General features: G+C 34.2%; 1 protein-coding gene across 2 annotated transcripts; it reads right to left on the reverse strand.

Moving 5' to 3' along the window:
* Positions 1–934: 934 nt before the first annotated feature.
* On the reverse strand, positions 935–7,712 carry LOC110867598 (CMP-sialic acid transporter 3). Of its 2 annotated transcripts, none has more exons than XM_022116576.2 (16): positions 7,416–7,712; positions 5,855–6,073; positions 5,279–5,395; positions 5,125–5,181; positions 4,864–4,941; positions 4,630–4,674; positions 4,423–4,482; positions 4,179–4,301; positions 4,025–4,102; positions 3,468–3,537; positions 2,278–2,385; positions 2,049–2,182; positions 1,864–1,940; positions 1,742–1,781; positions 1,606–1,666; positions 935–1,240 (listed from the first exon to the last, which is right to left on the reverse strand). In XM_022116576.2, the coding sequence occupies exons 2-15, from the start codon at positions 6,023–6,025 to the stop codon at positions 1,616–1,618; spliced, it is 1,209 nt and encodes a 402-aa protein (XP_021972268.1). In that variant the 5' UTR covers positions 6,026–6,073; positions 7,416–7,712; the 3' UTR covers positions 935–1,240; positions 1,606–1,615. The 2 variants fall into 2 exon arrangements, with proteins under 2 accessions (XP_021972268.1, XP_021972267.1); XM_022116575.2 differs by having other exon boundaries at positions 5,855–6,084.
* Between the last annotated feature and the right edge of the window lie 5,160 nt (positions 7,713–12,872).

The following is a 12,872-nucleotide window of genomic DNA, read 5'->3' on the forward strand; positions in this document are numbered from 1 at the left end:
AGGAAGAATGGTCAAATGATAACGGAGCACTTAAGTATGAGGCATGATAATTTAACAGGAACGACACTTGAAGTTTACGATTCCTACTCGGAACACACAATTATCTTCCAGTGTCTGTTTCCTTTGATTCGTATATCATGAAGACCTCTTACACAGAATCACTACTTCTGCTTAACCACTCTGCTTCTGTCATTCTGTAATGATGACCGTATTTCATCATGATATATGTTTGGGATAATTGGTGTTCAACCCATCACTTGCTGGTATTTATCTATGCTACTATTTTGTTACTTTCTTTTTCTCGCAAGTATACATCTCATAACATTTTTTGCAAGCAAACATGTGAGGATCGCAAACATCCTTGTTATACATATGTTTTTTTTCTATTAAACATTTTCTAGCAAGGATCATTGTGGTTGGGTTAGATTGGTTATGTTCTTTTCAAATATCCTTGTATATCATGATAGGTATCATGTGTTTGTGCATGTCTCTATATATATGTGCCACTACTGGTAGTGAGGATAGACTTGTTATACTTGGTTATGTGTCCACCCGTGTGTGTGTGTGTATCAAGCTTAAGAAGTGTCCTGACATGCTTAGTTACGATAAAAGAGCCATGGTCTACGGTGTATGAATGATGAGCAATAACGGAGATCCAAAAATCCTCGTTTATGATCGGATTTAGGAATAATGGTCAACCATAATTGAACACATATGTAATCGTAATGGTCTTTAGAGGGTGTTTGGGATTGAGTTTGGAAATGACTTATTAGCAAAAGCTAATAAGTCAATAAGTCATTTCCAAAAGCCAGGATTTGAAACTTTTCCAAATGACATGTTGACTTATTGGCTCCAATAAGTTAATAAGCCATTTCGAATCTCAATCCCAAACACCCCCTTAGTAACCGATAATTGAACAAGTATGTCAGCGTGATGACAATATTGAATAAACTATATTTGAATGGATGAATGGTCTAAAGTAAACAATACCAATAAATTGTTATTTTTCTATCTTCTGAACCTGTATACAGATAGTGAGGTCCGAAAACATGGCCGATTTCATCGGCTACTTAAAATCGTTTTTTGATTGGTTGTTAGTGGGGTAAACTCTTTCAACGATATCCACAAAGACCATAATACCCCTCATAGAGGGTTTTCTTTTCTTCTTAAAAATGGGAATCTTCCGTACCCTCCACAACTAGAGCCCGAAAAACTCTTCAAAGAAGAAACATGCATTGACCTTCACACATAAACAGGTCAATTAAGTTAAGATTTATCTAAGGGGTCAAAAGGGTCGAACGGTTTGAAAATTATCCAAAGTGTATTAAAAATGCCAAAAAAATAAAAATACTAAATCGTTATATTAGAAAAAAAAAATACTTGGTTTGATAATTTTGAAAGTTTAAAAGATATGGATGAACAAGTATTTGGATGTTGACCCAACCTGCTTGTTTTGACTTGCACTAAAAGCCAAAAGCTACCCTTTTGACCCGACCCGTTTTAACATGTTATCAACCCTGTCCATTTAGCCACTTTGAGTAACTTTTCCCATTTTACCGTTCAAAAAATTATAGCAAAATCAACACAGTAATTTTTGAAACTTACTCTGGTCGATTCAAGTAGGAAGTAGAGGCCTCCTTTCATCAGATTCTACACGATGACTAGCCTGCAAGAGTTAAAAAAAAGTCAAAAACAGTTTTTCTTAATAACCAAACTTATATAAATCACTGAACATCTGTACCTCCTCATTTGCCCCTGCTGCTATATTCACGAATTGGTCCCTATTTACACGTAAAAAAATGAACAGGCTTAAAAATAATTTTCTTATTAAACAAAGTGAAAATGTCATTAATAGTTGAGTACCTATGATTGTTCTCAACCGGTTCCAACTCCAATACCCCGTTTTCTTCTTCCTTGACTTTTGCAAGAGGTGAAAAAAACTAGAAAATAAACGAAACAAGGGGTAAATTAGTAAAATCACATAACAGGTTGAATGTATTAAGACTTAAGAGGACAACCTCTTCCTTAACTTTTGCAAGAGGTCATACCTGATGCATTGAGATGAAAACAATAGAAATTCCAAGCATAAAATTTATAGTCAAAGTGTGACCAAACAAAGCTGCAGATGCAAAGCCTGTGAAGATCGTGGCAACTGTTGACGAGTATTTTTTCAAAATCGTATCTGCATGCCATAAATCGGTTTTAGAACGAACTATATGTAAAACAACAATATTATGATTCGATTTTATAAACGTTGAACATGTTATATAATCTTACCAGCATATTTGAAGAAAAAGGAAGATAAAATTCCTTGTGCTGCGTTGTTTATAATTAAAAGCATTGTGGCTTTTGAATGTCCTTGCAAAATATCAAAGCTTTCGGGACCTGAAAAACATGATCATACCAAGTTAAGGTTTTAACTGTAGATAGGTAAAGTTTAACAGTCAAAACCTCTGATTCCTTTAAAAGTCACTAAATGCATTAAAGATTGTATTTTCAGGTCATCCTGGACCATATTGACCCATACCAAAAAGATCTCCGCTTTTAATCATTACCCAACCTGCCTGACCCGCTGAGTTTGATATCTCTAATTTACATGTAGGTAACATTGAACAGCAATTTACACCAAATAACAGTTAGTGTTATGCATAATTTCGTTATAGTTCATACAATAAGTAATAACTAATGGGTTACCACCCGCGCTCCGCAGCGGGTTCGAAACGTAGATTTAAAAAGAAACAAATTGCGAGAGTTAAAGTTATTTGATGATGCTTTATTTAAGGGGCTAAACATGTCATTATTTAAGTTGAGGGGATAAACATGCCATTATTAAAGTTAAGGGATAAAGTTGTTTATTGTTAAAGTTGAGGGGCTAATGTTGTTTTAGTTAAGGGGCTAAACATGTCACTATCAAAGTTGAGGTGCTAAACATGTCATTATTAAAGTTGAGGGGTAAAGTTGTTTGATGTAGTATTGTAATTATTAAAGTTGAGGGGCTAAAGATGTAATTATTAAAGTTGAGAGAATAAACATGTCATTATTAAAGTTGAGGGGATAAAGTTGTTTATTATTAAAGTTGAGGGGATAAAGTTGTTTATTATTAAAGTTGAGGGGCTACAGTTGTTTCACGGGGCTACAGTTGTTTCACGGGGCTACACATCATTACTAAAGTTGAGGGGCTAAAGTTGTTTTAAGGGGCTAAACATTTAATTATTAAAGTTGAGGGGCTAAAGTTGTTTTAAGGGGCTAAACATGTCATTATTAAAGTTGAGGGGCTAAACATGTCACTATTAAAGTTGATGGGCTAAAGTTGTTTATTATTTAAGTTGAGGGGCTAAAGTCGTTGATGTTTGATAGAATAGCATACTTATATTTATAGTATATAAAATATAAATAAACATGGAATGAGTTAGTCAAATTCAAAAAACATGCAAATTGGAAGACTGAATATTCAGGTCAATTAGTACCTTTGATGATGACGGTTCCAAGGATCCCTAGGAAGTTGAATATTGCACCATATCCATACAAAAACAAATTCTGCAATTTATAACAAGGTAAAAGTTTAAAAGACACAAAATATTGCACTTTAGTTGAATATTGCACCATGCCCATAACTCAAATGTACACAAAACTTACAAAGACTAAAACAGGACAAAAACTGAAAAAAAAAGTAAGTTGGTATTATATGAAAAAGAAAACACGTCTGTCATATTGGATGCTACAAATAAACAAATAAACGAACATTTAGATATTAGTTTTATATGTAACCGATAGTTGAAGAACTTGGTACACATGGCATAAGTTAATTATTAGTGTTTTGTACAAAAGGTCCACATAACGAACCAAATGTGACAAAAAGCCATCTTTTAATGACTCGTTTAAAAAAAGGAAGTGCTAAGTACTAAAACCGGACAAAATTAACAAATGAAATATTAAGATCACCTGTTAGTAACAACAGATGAATGTTCTATACAACTAAAAAGAGAAGATGATAAAGTAATTAATAAATGAATATTAAAACCACCTGCATGTAAATGCTTGTATCATATTGACTCTTGAGAGCGTATTCATTGAAAACTGATGCCATAGATGGAACAGTGACCTGTATATTGCACTCGTCAAGTTAAATTAAATATACAAACTTCAATAAAAACTACGAGGAACTCAAAGCAACTTACAAATATAACAGTGTAGATATATGCACCCATTGCAACTGGAAGCCCCATTGCCGTAGAGCCTTCAGGTAACGAACGCATTTGATTTATGCTAATTCCTATAAGCAACAGAGCAAGAGCCTCCCACTGTAAAAAAAAAAAAGGAATATATATGTTTAAAGCTTATTACTAATGCTCATAGAAAAGTGAATGTGGCGATTGATCTCATAAAAAAAATAGATAAAAAAGTTAAAAGCTCATCACAGACCTGAATTATTGAAAATCGACGCTTCATTATCATCTTCAACAAAATTGCAATCACCAAGACCTGCAATTTTAGTTGGTATTAGGGTTTATTAAGAAGAATAAAGAAAAAAAACAAATTTAAAACAGGGAAGACTGGAAGTAATGTTTATGTCAAAAATATGTGATCTAAAAAGTTAAGACATAAGGAGCGACGCAACAGATAATTTACCTTCAGATTGCTTAGCATCTTTACAGTTGCAGGATTAAAATAGAGCTGCAAGAAAGCTGTTCGTATTAGATAACAGGCTCCAATTAAAATTTCAAGATATATGCTGTTTGTCAGTGATCATCAAAACATACAATCAGCAATGTGACTGATACTAAATAATGTAACGAATGAAATTATATTGTTTTTCCTATTCATGTTCAAAAATGTATTTCCACCCTACTAGATTAAAAGTACCTGCATAGTGAACTTTAGATAGTTATTAATAGCATAAAGGAGTGCTGGAACAGCAAGAAGCACATTGTTGCGTGCTGCCTGCAGAAGAAAAACATGGCAGACATCAAAAAACAAGCTTACTGTTTTATAAATAATACAAAACAAATAATGCATCTATAGGTAGAAATTAAAATAACTTCAAGCTTAAAAAGATAAAGCAAATAAAATGATCTTCAGAACTCAATAACTCAAAACTGAAACTTGGTGACACACTAACATTACCTGTACAAAACTAGAGATAGAAAGAAGTGGCTTCTCTCCGATCTTCTGATTTCTAGCCTGAAAAAAATTAAGCAGTTTGTAAAACCATATAATATTAGACACATGTAAAATAAGAAAATAATATTAGACACGTTTAAAATAAGAAAAACCCTACCTGGAGAAGAAGCATTACAAGTGCAAAGATAACCTTTGCAACTTCTGTCAAAAAGTTAACACTTATGGGACTAAATTTGAACTTTCCATCAACCTTTGACATGTACACCAAAATTGGCTGTAAAACAAAATGAAAATCGTAAGCTGTGATAACATATGCAACATGAATATAGTGCACAACTTATTATACCAACATATTTCCAGTCAATAACAGTTTGGAATTTGGAAGCGTGAAATATATAAATGCTAAAAGCAAGAAAACCATATGTGTTTTTTATATTGTCTAGCAAGACCTCACTACAACTAAATATACAAAACGATTTACCATAGCCGTTTTAAATATGTGTTCTTGTAAAGTTTCTTGAACCTTTTGTTAGCTTGGTGAAAATGCCCATCAAAAATTGTATGAATAACCCAAGAAGATACAAACGCACCGGTTACAAAAGGTGCAAAAGGTTTATTTTAGAGAAATTTACAGTGGTGACTGGTGAACAAAAAGCAACAACTTTCAGACAAAATTATACACAAAAAGACAAATCTTACACGTGCAGAAGGAACATAACAGCAATAAAATTACCTGTAAGCCAACTAACATGCAATCACCAACAACCAATAGAACATTGAGCACCCGTTGCTTTTTCGAAAACTTGCTACGATGTCTATCATAAGCCCGGGAGACTGTTTTTGCAGACGGATTCACCAACTTGGAATGACAGACACTGCATTCTATCATCCCTTGTTTCATCATCCAATCCCTCCCTCCTTCACTCCCTTATCCTTCCTCTAAATGTCAAATCTACACTTGTTCTTCACAACAACACAAATCACCATTAATCAATAATCCAAAACCTAAATCAATGTCCAGACATACTATAAGCCTAAATCACAGGTCATATCCATTTATAATCATCATTACTATTGAGATATGCAATAACATTTCTGATTAACAACAACTTCGAAAAGTAGCTCCGGTTCACACTAAACCTCAATTCATTCAGATCTTAATTCATCATGATAATAAAAATAATCCAAAACCTAAATCAATAACTAGACATACTAAATCACAGCTCATATGCATTCATAATCATCTTCACCATAAAAATATGCAATAACATTTCTGATTAACAACAACTTCAATTCAATCGGATCTTAATTCATCATGATAATACAAATAATCCAAAACCTAAATCAATAACTAGACATACTAAACCACAGCTCATACACATTTATAATCATCTTCACCGTTGAAACACGCAATAACATTTCTGATTAACAACAACTTCAATTCAATCAGATCGTAATTCATCATGATAATACAAATAATCCAAAACCTAAATCAATAACTAGACATACTAAACCACAGCTCATACACATTTATAATCATCTTCACCGTTGAAACACGCAATAACATTTCTGATTAACAACAACTTCAATTCAATCAGATCGTAATTCATCATGATAATACAAATAATCCAAAACCTAAATCAATAACTAGACATACTAAACCACAGCTCACACGCATTTATAATCATCTTCACCGTTGAAATACGCAATAACATTTCTGATTAACAACAACTTCAATTCAATCGGATCTTAATTCATCATGATAAAAAACCTAAATCCATAACTAGACATACTAAATCACACAGCTCATACGCATTCATAACCTTCACCGTTAAAATACGCAATAACATTTCTGATTAACAACAACTTCAATTCAATCGGATCTTAATCCAAAACCTAAATCAATAACTAGACATACTAAATCACACAGCTCATACGCATTCATAACCTTCACCGTTAAAATACGCAATAACATTTCTGATTAACAACAACTTCAATTCAATCGGATCTTAATTCATCATGATAATAAACCTAAATCCATAACTAGACACACTAAATCACAGCTCATACGCATTCATAATCCTCTTCACCATCGAAATACGCAATAACATTTCTGATTAACAACAACTTCAACTCAATCGGATCTTAATTCAACATAAAATTAATAAAATTAATTCCAAAAACGGATCAATTAAGCTCCTGAGAGCTCAGATCTCGTAACAATCATATCAAAATCCACCTTCTTCACACAATGAATCGTATACAGGTAGAGATTAAAAGTAATTGAAACTGACCTAAAAGTATGACGTGGCAGTGTAGGTTAGCTGTAGATCTGAGAGCTCCGGCCACCGGAATTTGAGGTGTGGCGGTTGAATGAGGCGCGAAATAAACCCTAGAAGAAGATGCGAGAATGAGGATTTGAATGATGCGAAGAATATGGAGAGAGTTTGTTGTGCAGATCGAATAGATTTGGATTTGGATTTGGATTTGGATTATTATTTTGTTGCTTTAAAATGACAGCACCACCAAAGGGGTTGACGCTTTGCTGTGATGTGCAGAAAAGGTCACCGACATTGGGGGTAAGAGTCAAATCATGGTATGACTTGTAATTTACATGTACTAAAATTAAGAAAGAAACAAAATATGGTATCAGAAAATTACCAAAATTTACAAAATAGGCATAGACTTTAAACATTTTGAAAATAGACATTCAAGGCAAATCAGACAACGCTAAGGGGGTCCGGAGTGGGCGGTAGAGGGAGGCGGCAAACTCGGTTTGCCGAGCGGGAACACCACCGCCGACCCCTTTACTGATCGGCAAAGTTAAAGGGGCGGGGATGGCATACCGATTCGGGGAAGAAGATGATTGAGAGAGGGAGGGTATTGTGGGTGGGGTCCATTGCTATCTCAACCAATCACACTTTTTTTTCCTTTTTTTTAAATAGTTTACCACTTCACCAAGTGTTTAAACCATTGCCAACAATTTTCAACAAAGTTTAAACACTTTTGCCTGATTGACATGGCGCGCTCTGATTGGTCGGTTTTTTAGTTTACCACTCCAAAGTGTTTAACCACTCCTTACACCCTAAAACAGCGTCGGCTAAGGTGGCTTGGTCTGCACAATAAACGAAGAGAAGTATCAGGGGTCAACGAAACTATCCAATAAAACAAGTGCACATGCAAAGGCCGTAGCCTTCGGGTAAGACTTAACCCCTGCTTTTAAAATTTAATTTGAACATTGAAGGATTTTATATAATAACTAGAAAGTTGCTAGAACGAAGGTAAAGTATAAGTCACTAATGCCCATTTAGGCATTATGGAAATACAAAGCATTGTCACACTAAAGTCCTCAGCTTTTACATGTATTGCCCTATAATTGGTTTGCTTGTGGTCCCTGATGTACTCTACAGGAGTTTCCGTGCCTTTCCTAGCTCTGGCTTTGCTTCTTTGTCGGTTTAATTTACATGTCTAAGATGTTAGTTTTCAAATTTAACATGTCTAGTTTGGTGGTTTTCCTGGATATGTCTTTATAAATAAAATAAAAATGTTAATTTCTCACTTATTTTTAAACTAATCATTTTATAATATGATAAATGAACGGGTCGAGTTGATCTTGAGCTTGCATAAGCTCAAGCTCGATTCTTTTAAATTTTACAAGTCTAAAACTCAAGTTTGCATAGTGAGTAAGTTTAACTTTTACTCAGATTGTTTTTTATTAATCAACTAACTAGAATTAGTACCCGTCGCAATGCGACAGGGTTTGGTACGGACAATGACACACAACACACTCCAAGTCTAATTATTATTATAAAATCTACAATAAACACAACACACTTGAAGACAAACTGCCATTACAGAAACTTTTAAAAAGATACAACGTCAACAATTTTTTTTACTAAAGGGCTAAACCTAATGCATCTAAACTATGCTAATACATCTTTATGACACAACTGGTTATCTTGTCTTCGGAAAGCGGTTGCATAGAGGCAATAAACCAAAATAGCAGAGTCAGATGGAAATGTGGTAGCATCATTGACCCAAAACGAAGAGGTACCCACCACATAATTTGTCACACCCGGTGGAAACATGAGGAGAGACCATGACGGACCTTTCAAGCATACGATAAGAAAACATCTAATATGATTAAGCATCATCTATATTGGTAGTTTAAAGATTACAAACCAAAACAATATATTTAGTTTACATGTCACAAATTTAAAAGTACCATGTTTAAAGACACTCAACCAAAAGAACTATTGTTTATAAAGATCAAGGATTTGCCAAATATATCTCATATGTGAGGAGAAATACTAGCCAAATGCCATAAAGGTATCGCCAGTGGCGGATCTAGAAAATCCGCCAAGCCGTAACGTTTTATAAAAAAGCCGTAACGAAATCGTAAAAACGTCAAATTTTTCCAAAATTTACACTAATTTTACACTACCGCCGGAACGCCAAGCCGTAGCGGAGGTTGCCCCTTCTTATATGCTAGGTCCGCCCCTGGGTATCGCTCAAGATGCATGCAAACTTCCAAAAGTTGTGAACCGGAGTTCACTTATCTGAAAAACATGCTTAAAACGTCAGCATCATGTTGGAGAGTTCACATGCTTAAATGATACAAATGAAACCGAAATTATTTGATAAAAGTTTAGTCTAATGGAAATTACGATAGTCAAATCATGGTCTTGCAAAACCATGACGTATGTACCGACATAAGCCCGTAACCTAACCATAATGATGTTCCCTCGCCACATCGCCACGCAAGGCGATGCAAAACAAGTAGAACACAGTTGCACTCCCACAGGGTCACGGCCGACCAGGAGCGGGGTTCGTTAAACCCAATAGATATATTCGACTGTTCTGCGGTCATACCACAACTAATGGTTACTAAAAATGAAATACCACCAGAGGGTGAGGGTAGCGACATGGGTGTGTCACTGTCAGCCATGTTCAATTCTTGATGTATTCATGTTGTATGTGATGAATTCTTGTTAATTATGTTGAATATGGTATGAAATTAATTTGATGTTTTGTTGTGTTGATGAATGAAAGCAAGAAGTAGAAAGAAAAGTACGAAATAATTGTACATTATGCTTAGATAGTAGTACGCACACCAAGTATTTGATGAAATGCCTAGTATAGGGTTAGTATATGAAATTGTATGCTAATAATGGATGAGTATGAGTAGAATATGATAATGACACGATTGATAGTAAACTAACATGAGGAATGTGCTTTAGGTGGAAATATAGTTGATTGTATGATTTGGTAAGAAGTATGCATAACTAGCTTGTGTTCTATACATGAATGGTATGATACACACTATGTGTTTGATTGATTGTAGTTGAGGTTAAGAAGCGAGTTGATGCTAACTGTGACGAATGTGAATGTACTAGGAAGAAAAAAAAAGTTGGAATGATGATATAGGTTAGCTAACCATGGGTTATGGTAGGGCTGAGCAGTATGCGGTTCAGAACTGTCAGAACTGATGAACCGAACCGGAACCGCTAGATTCAAACTGTATTTTTGTATATAGGGTCTGGTTCCGGTTCTTAAATTTGGGTAAAAATGGTTAACCGGTTCGGTTCTGGTTAAAACCACGGTTCCGGTTAAAGAACCGCTAGAACCAGTTGGGATTGTAAATATTTAAACCCTATTTTATTAATGAGCTTTTCAACATCATACGACCATCCTAATTCTTATTCCCCCCTCTTATATTCATTCCACGATCTCATTTTTCATCTTCTAATTCTTCTCCATCTCTCAACCCTAACCCTAACTGCTATCATACAAGTTCATCTTTATCAACACCCTGCAAATACAGGTACGCTATTCTACATGACCTTTTTTTATGATTGCATATATTTTCTTTCTAGATGTTTGTTTTCTGATACATATAGTTTTCTGTATATGAAAATAAAAATTGAACAAAAATAATCAAATCAATGTTGATCAAATTGTAAATGTGTATAAATAGTGTATCGCTTTGTAAATACAGTAGATGCATTACTAATCAATCTATTCACATGAACCAAATACACTAGATGCATTATTCGTTTATTTTTTTAATTGCTAACACTTGGTTTCATTTAGATGTTTGTGAGAAGATTGAGAGGATGAAGATCGAATGAAGTTTGAAGATGTTTGTTTTAATTGTTAACACGATGGTTGTAATAGTTTTATTTAGAGTTTGTTTTATGGCTTGAAATTTTTTATTGTTGATTTTCTATTTTTATTTTGGTTGGTTTGAACTCTGAATGTTGCAACTCTTAGTTAATGTTTCAAATAGTTTGATTCGTTTTTATTGAAATGTTAATTTTATGATTTAATTGTCAACCGGTTCCCGCGAGAACCGTTTACACGAGAACTGTTTAACCGGTTCGGAACCGAACCGGAACCGTTATAATACGATTCGGTTCCGATTCTTAAATTTAGCAATTAACGGTTCCGGTTCGGTTCCGGTTTAGTTCGGTTCGGTCCGGTTCTAAACTGTTGCACAGCCCTAGGTTATGGTGCTACTTGTAGGATTATGGAAATACTAGTGTGGATAGAACTGACTATGTGTATATATATGTGTGTGTAACTAGGTGATTACATGGATGTATGTGTTGTACAACATGGGTATGGAATGTATATGGTGTTATTAGTATGGCTTAATACATCGATATGGACATATATTCTTAAGTTGGAAGTTTGTAGCTTGACCGTCGACTTTCTGAAAAGTCAACAAATATATGAGGAATGTGGTGACAATTGTGATCAAGTGACAAACAAGAGGGACTAAACGTAGAGATTTGAGTTAAAGTTTCAATTAAATAGAAAGTTCAGGGTTTTGTATGTGTGTGTCGACACCCGCAAGGAGAAAGAAGAGGAGGATGCTCAAATTGATGCATTTTGTTCAAAGTAAAGAGGAAATCCAACCCTATCTAATGCATGAACTCAAATCCTTAATCATCTAGACTTTCTAACATGTGGTAAGTTGTAGTTTTTGATTTGATGACGTTACAAGAAACGAGTATATATGACAAATCTTTGAATTAGTATGAAATTAAGCAAGTAGGTGTGTTATAGCTTGTCATTTAGTTTATATATACTATATAATATAAATAAATCATCGTTAGTTTAAAATTCAAAAACATTAAATTTACAAAATCTATTCATTTATATTAAATTTTCAAAATATTGTTAAATTCGAAGTTATGTTCGTTAAATTATTATAAAAAAAAAAAAGAATGGTACAATATTACCATATGAACATAACCATCCTCATCAGCATCAAAACATAACATACACCCAATTAGATCATATTAAATTTAACAACGAACAGTATACATACACCCCATCCACGACCCTATAAACACATTTATATGTTGTTAAAATTCCCTATTTTTAAGCAAGAGTTTACTTATTGAATCATAACACTTTGTTAACATTTTTAATGGTTACATGTTATATGATGTTCAATTGTCGATTATAATTCAACGTTGCCGTCAAGGTACGACCCAAAGAGTTACACTTTGGGCAACGAACATATAACGGTGTTTTAATCGTTAATCACCGGATCACGAAATAATAAGCGTAATAAATGCAACGGGTGATTATTTGGAATAATTACGGAGAGCCGATTTATGTGAATGTTGTCTAAGTGGCAAGATGACTAAGGCCCCTTTTACCGGAACTAGTGAAATGGCCAAAGACCTGTTAGGACTCATACATACTGATGTATGTGGTCCATTCAGGATTATGTCAAG

The sequence above is a fragment of the Helianthus annuus genome, chromosome 7 (genome assembly GCF_002127325.2).
Source record: "Helianthus annuus cultivar XRQ/B chromosome 7, HanXRQr2.0-SUNRISE, whole genome shotgun sequence".
Classification (NCBI taxonomy): domain Eukaryota; kingdom Viridiplantae; phylum Streptophyta; class Magnoliopsida; order Asterales; family Asteraceae; genus Helianthus; species Helianthus annuus.

Bases quoted from the DNA above. Each gene is read 5' to 3' on its own strand.
- LOC110867598 (XM_022116576.2), bottom strand. From the start codon at position 6,025: ATGATGAAACAAGGGATGATAGAATGCAGTGTCTGTCATTCCAAGTTG. The intron at 2,183-2,277 runs GTAAGATTATAT...TATGGCATGCAG, and splicing joins CTTTTTCTTCAAATATGCTG to ATACGATTTTGAAAAAATAC. The intron at 1,667-1,741 runs GTACAGATGTTC...TAACTCTTGCAG, and splicing joins CAGCAGGGGCAAATGAGGAG to GCTAGTCATCGTGTAGAATC.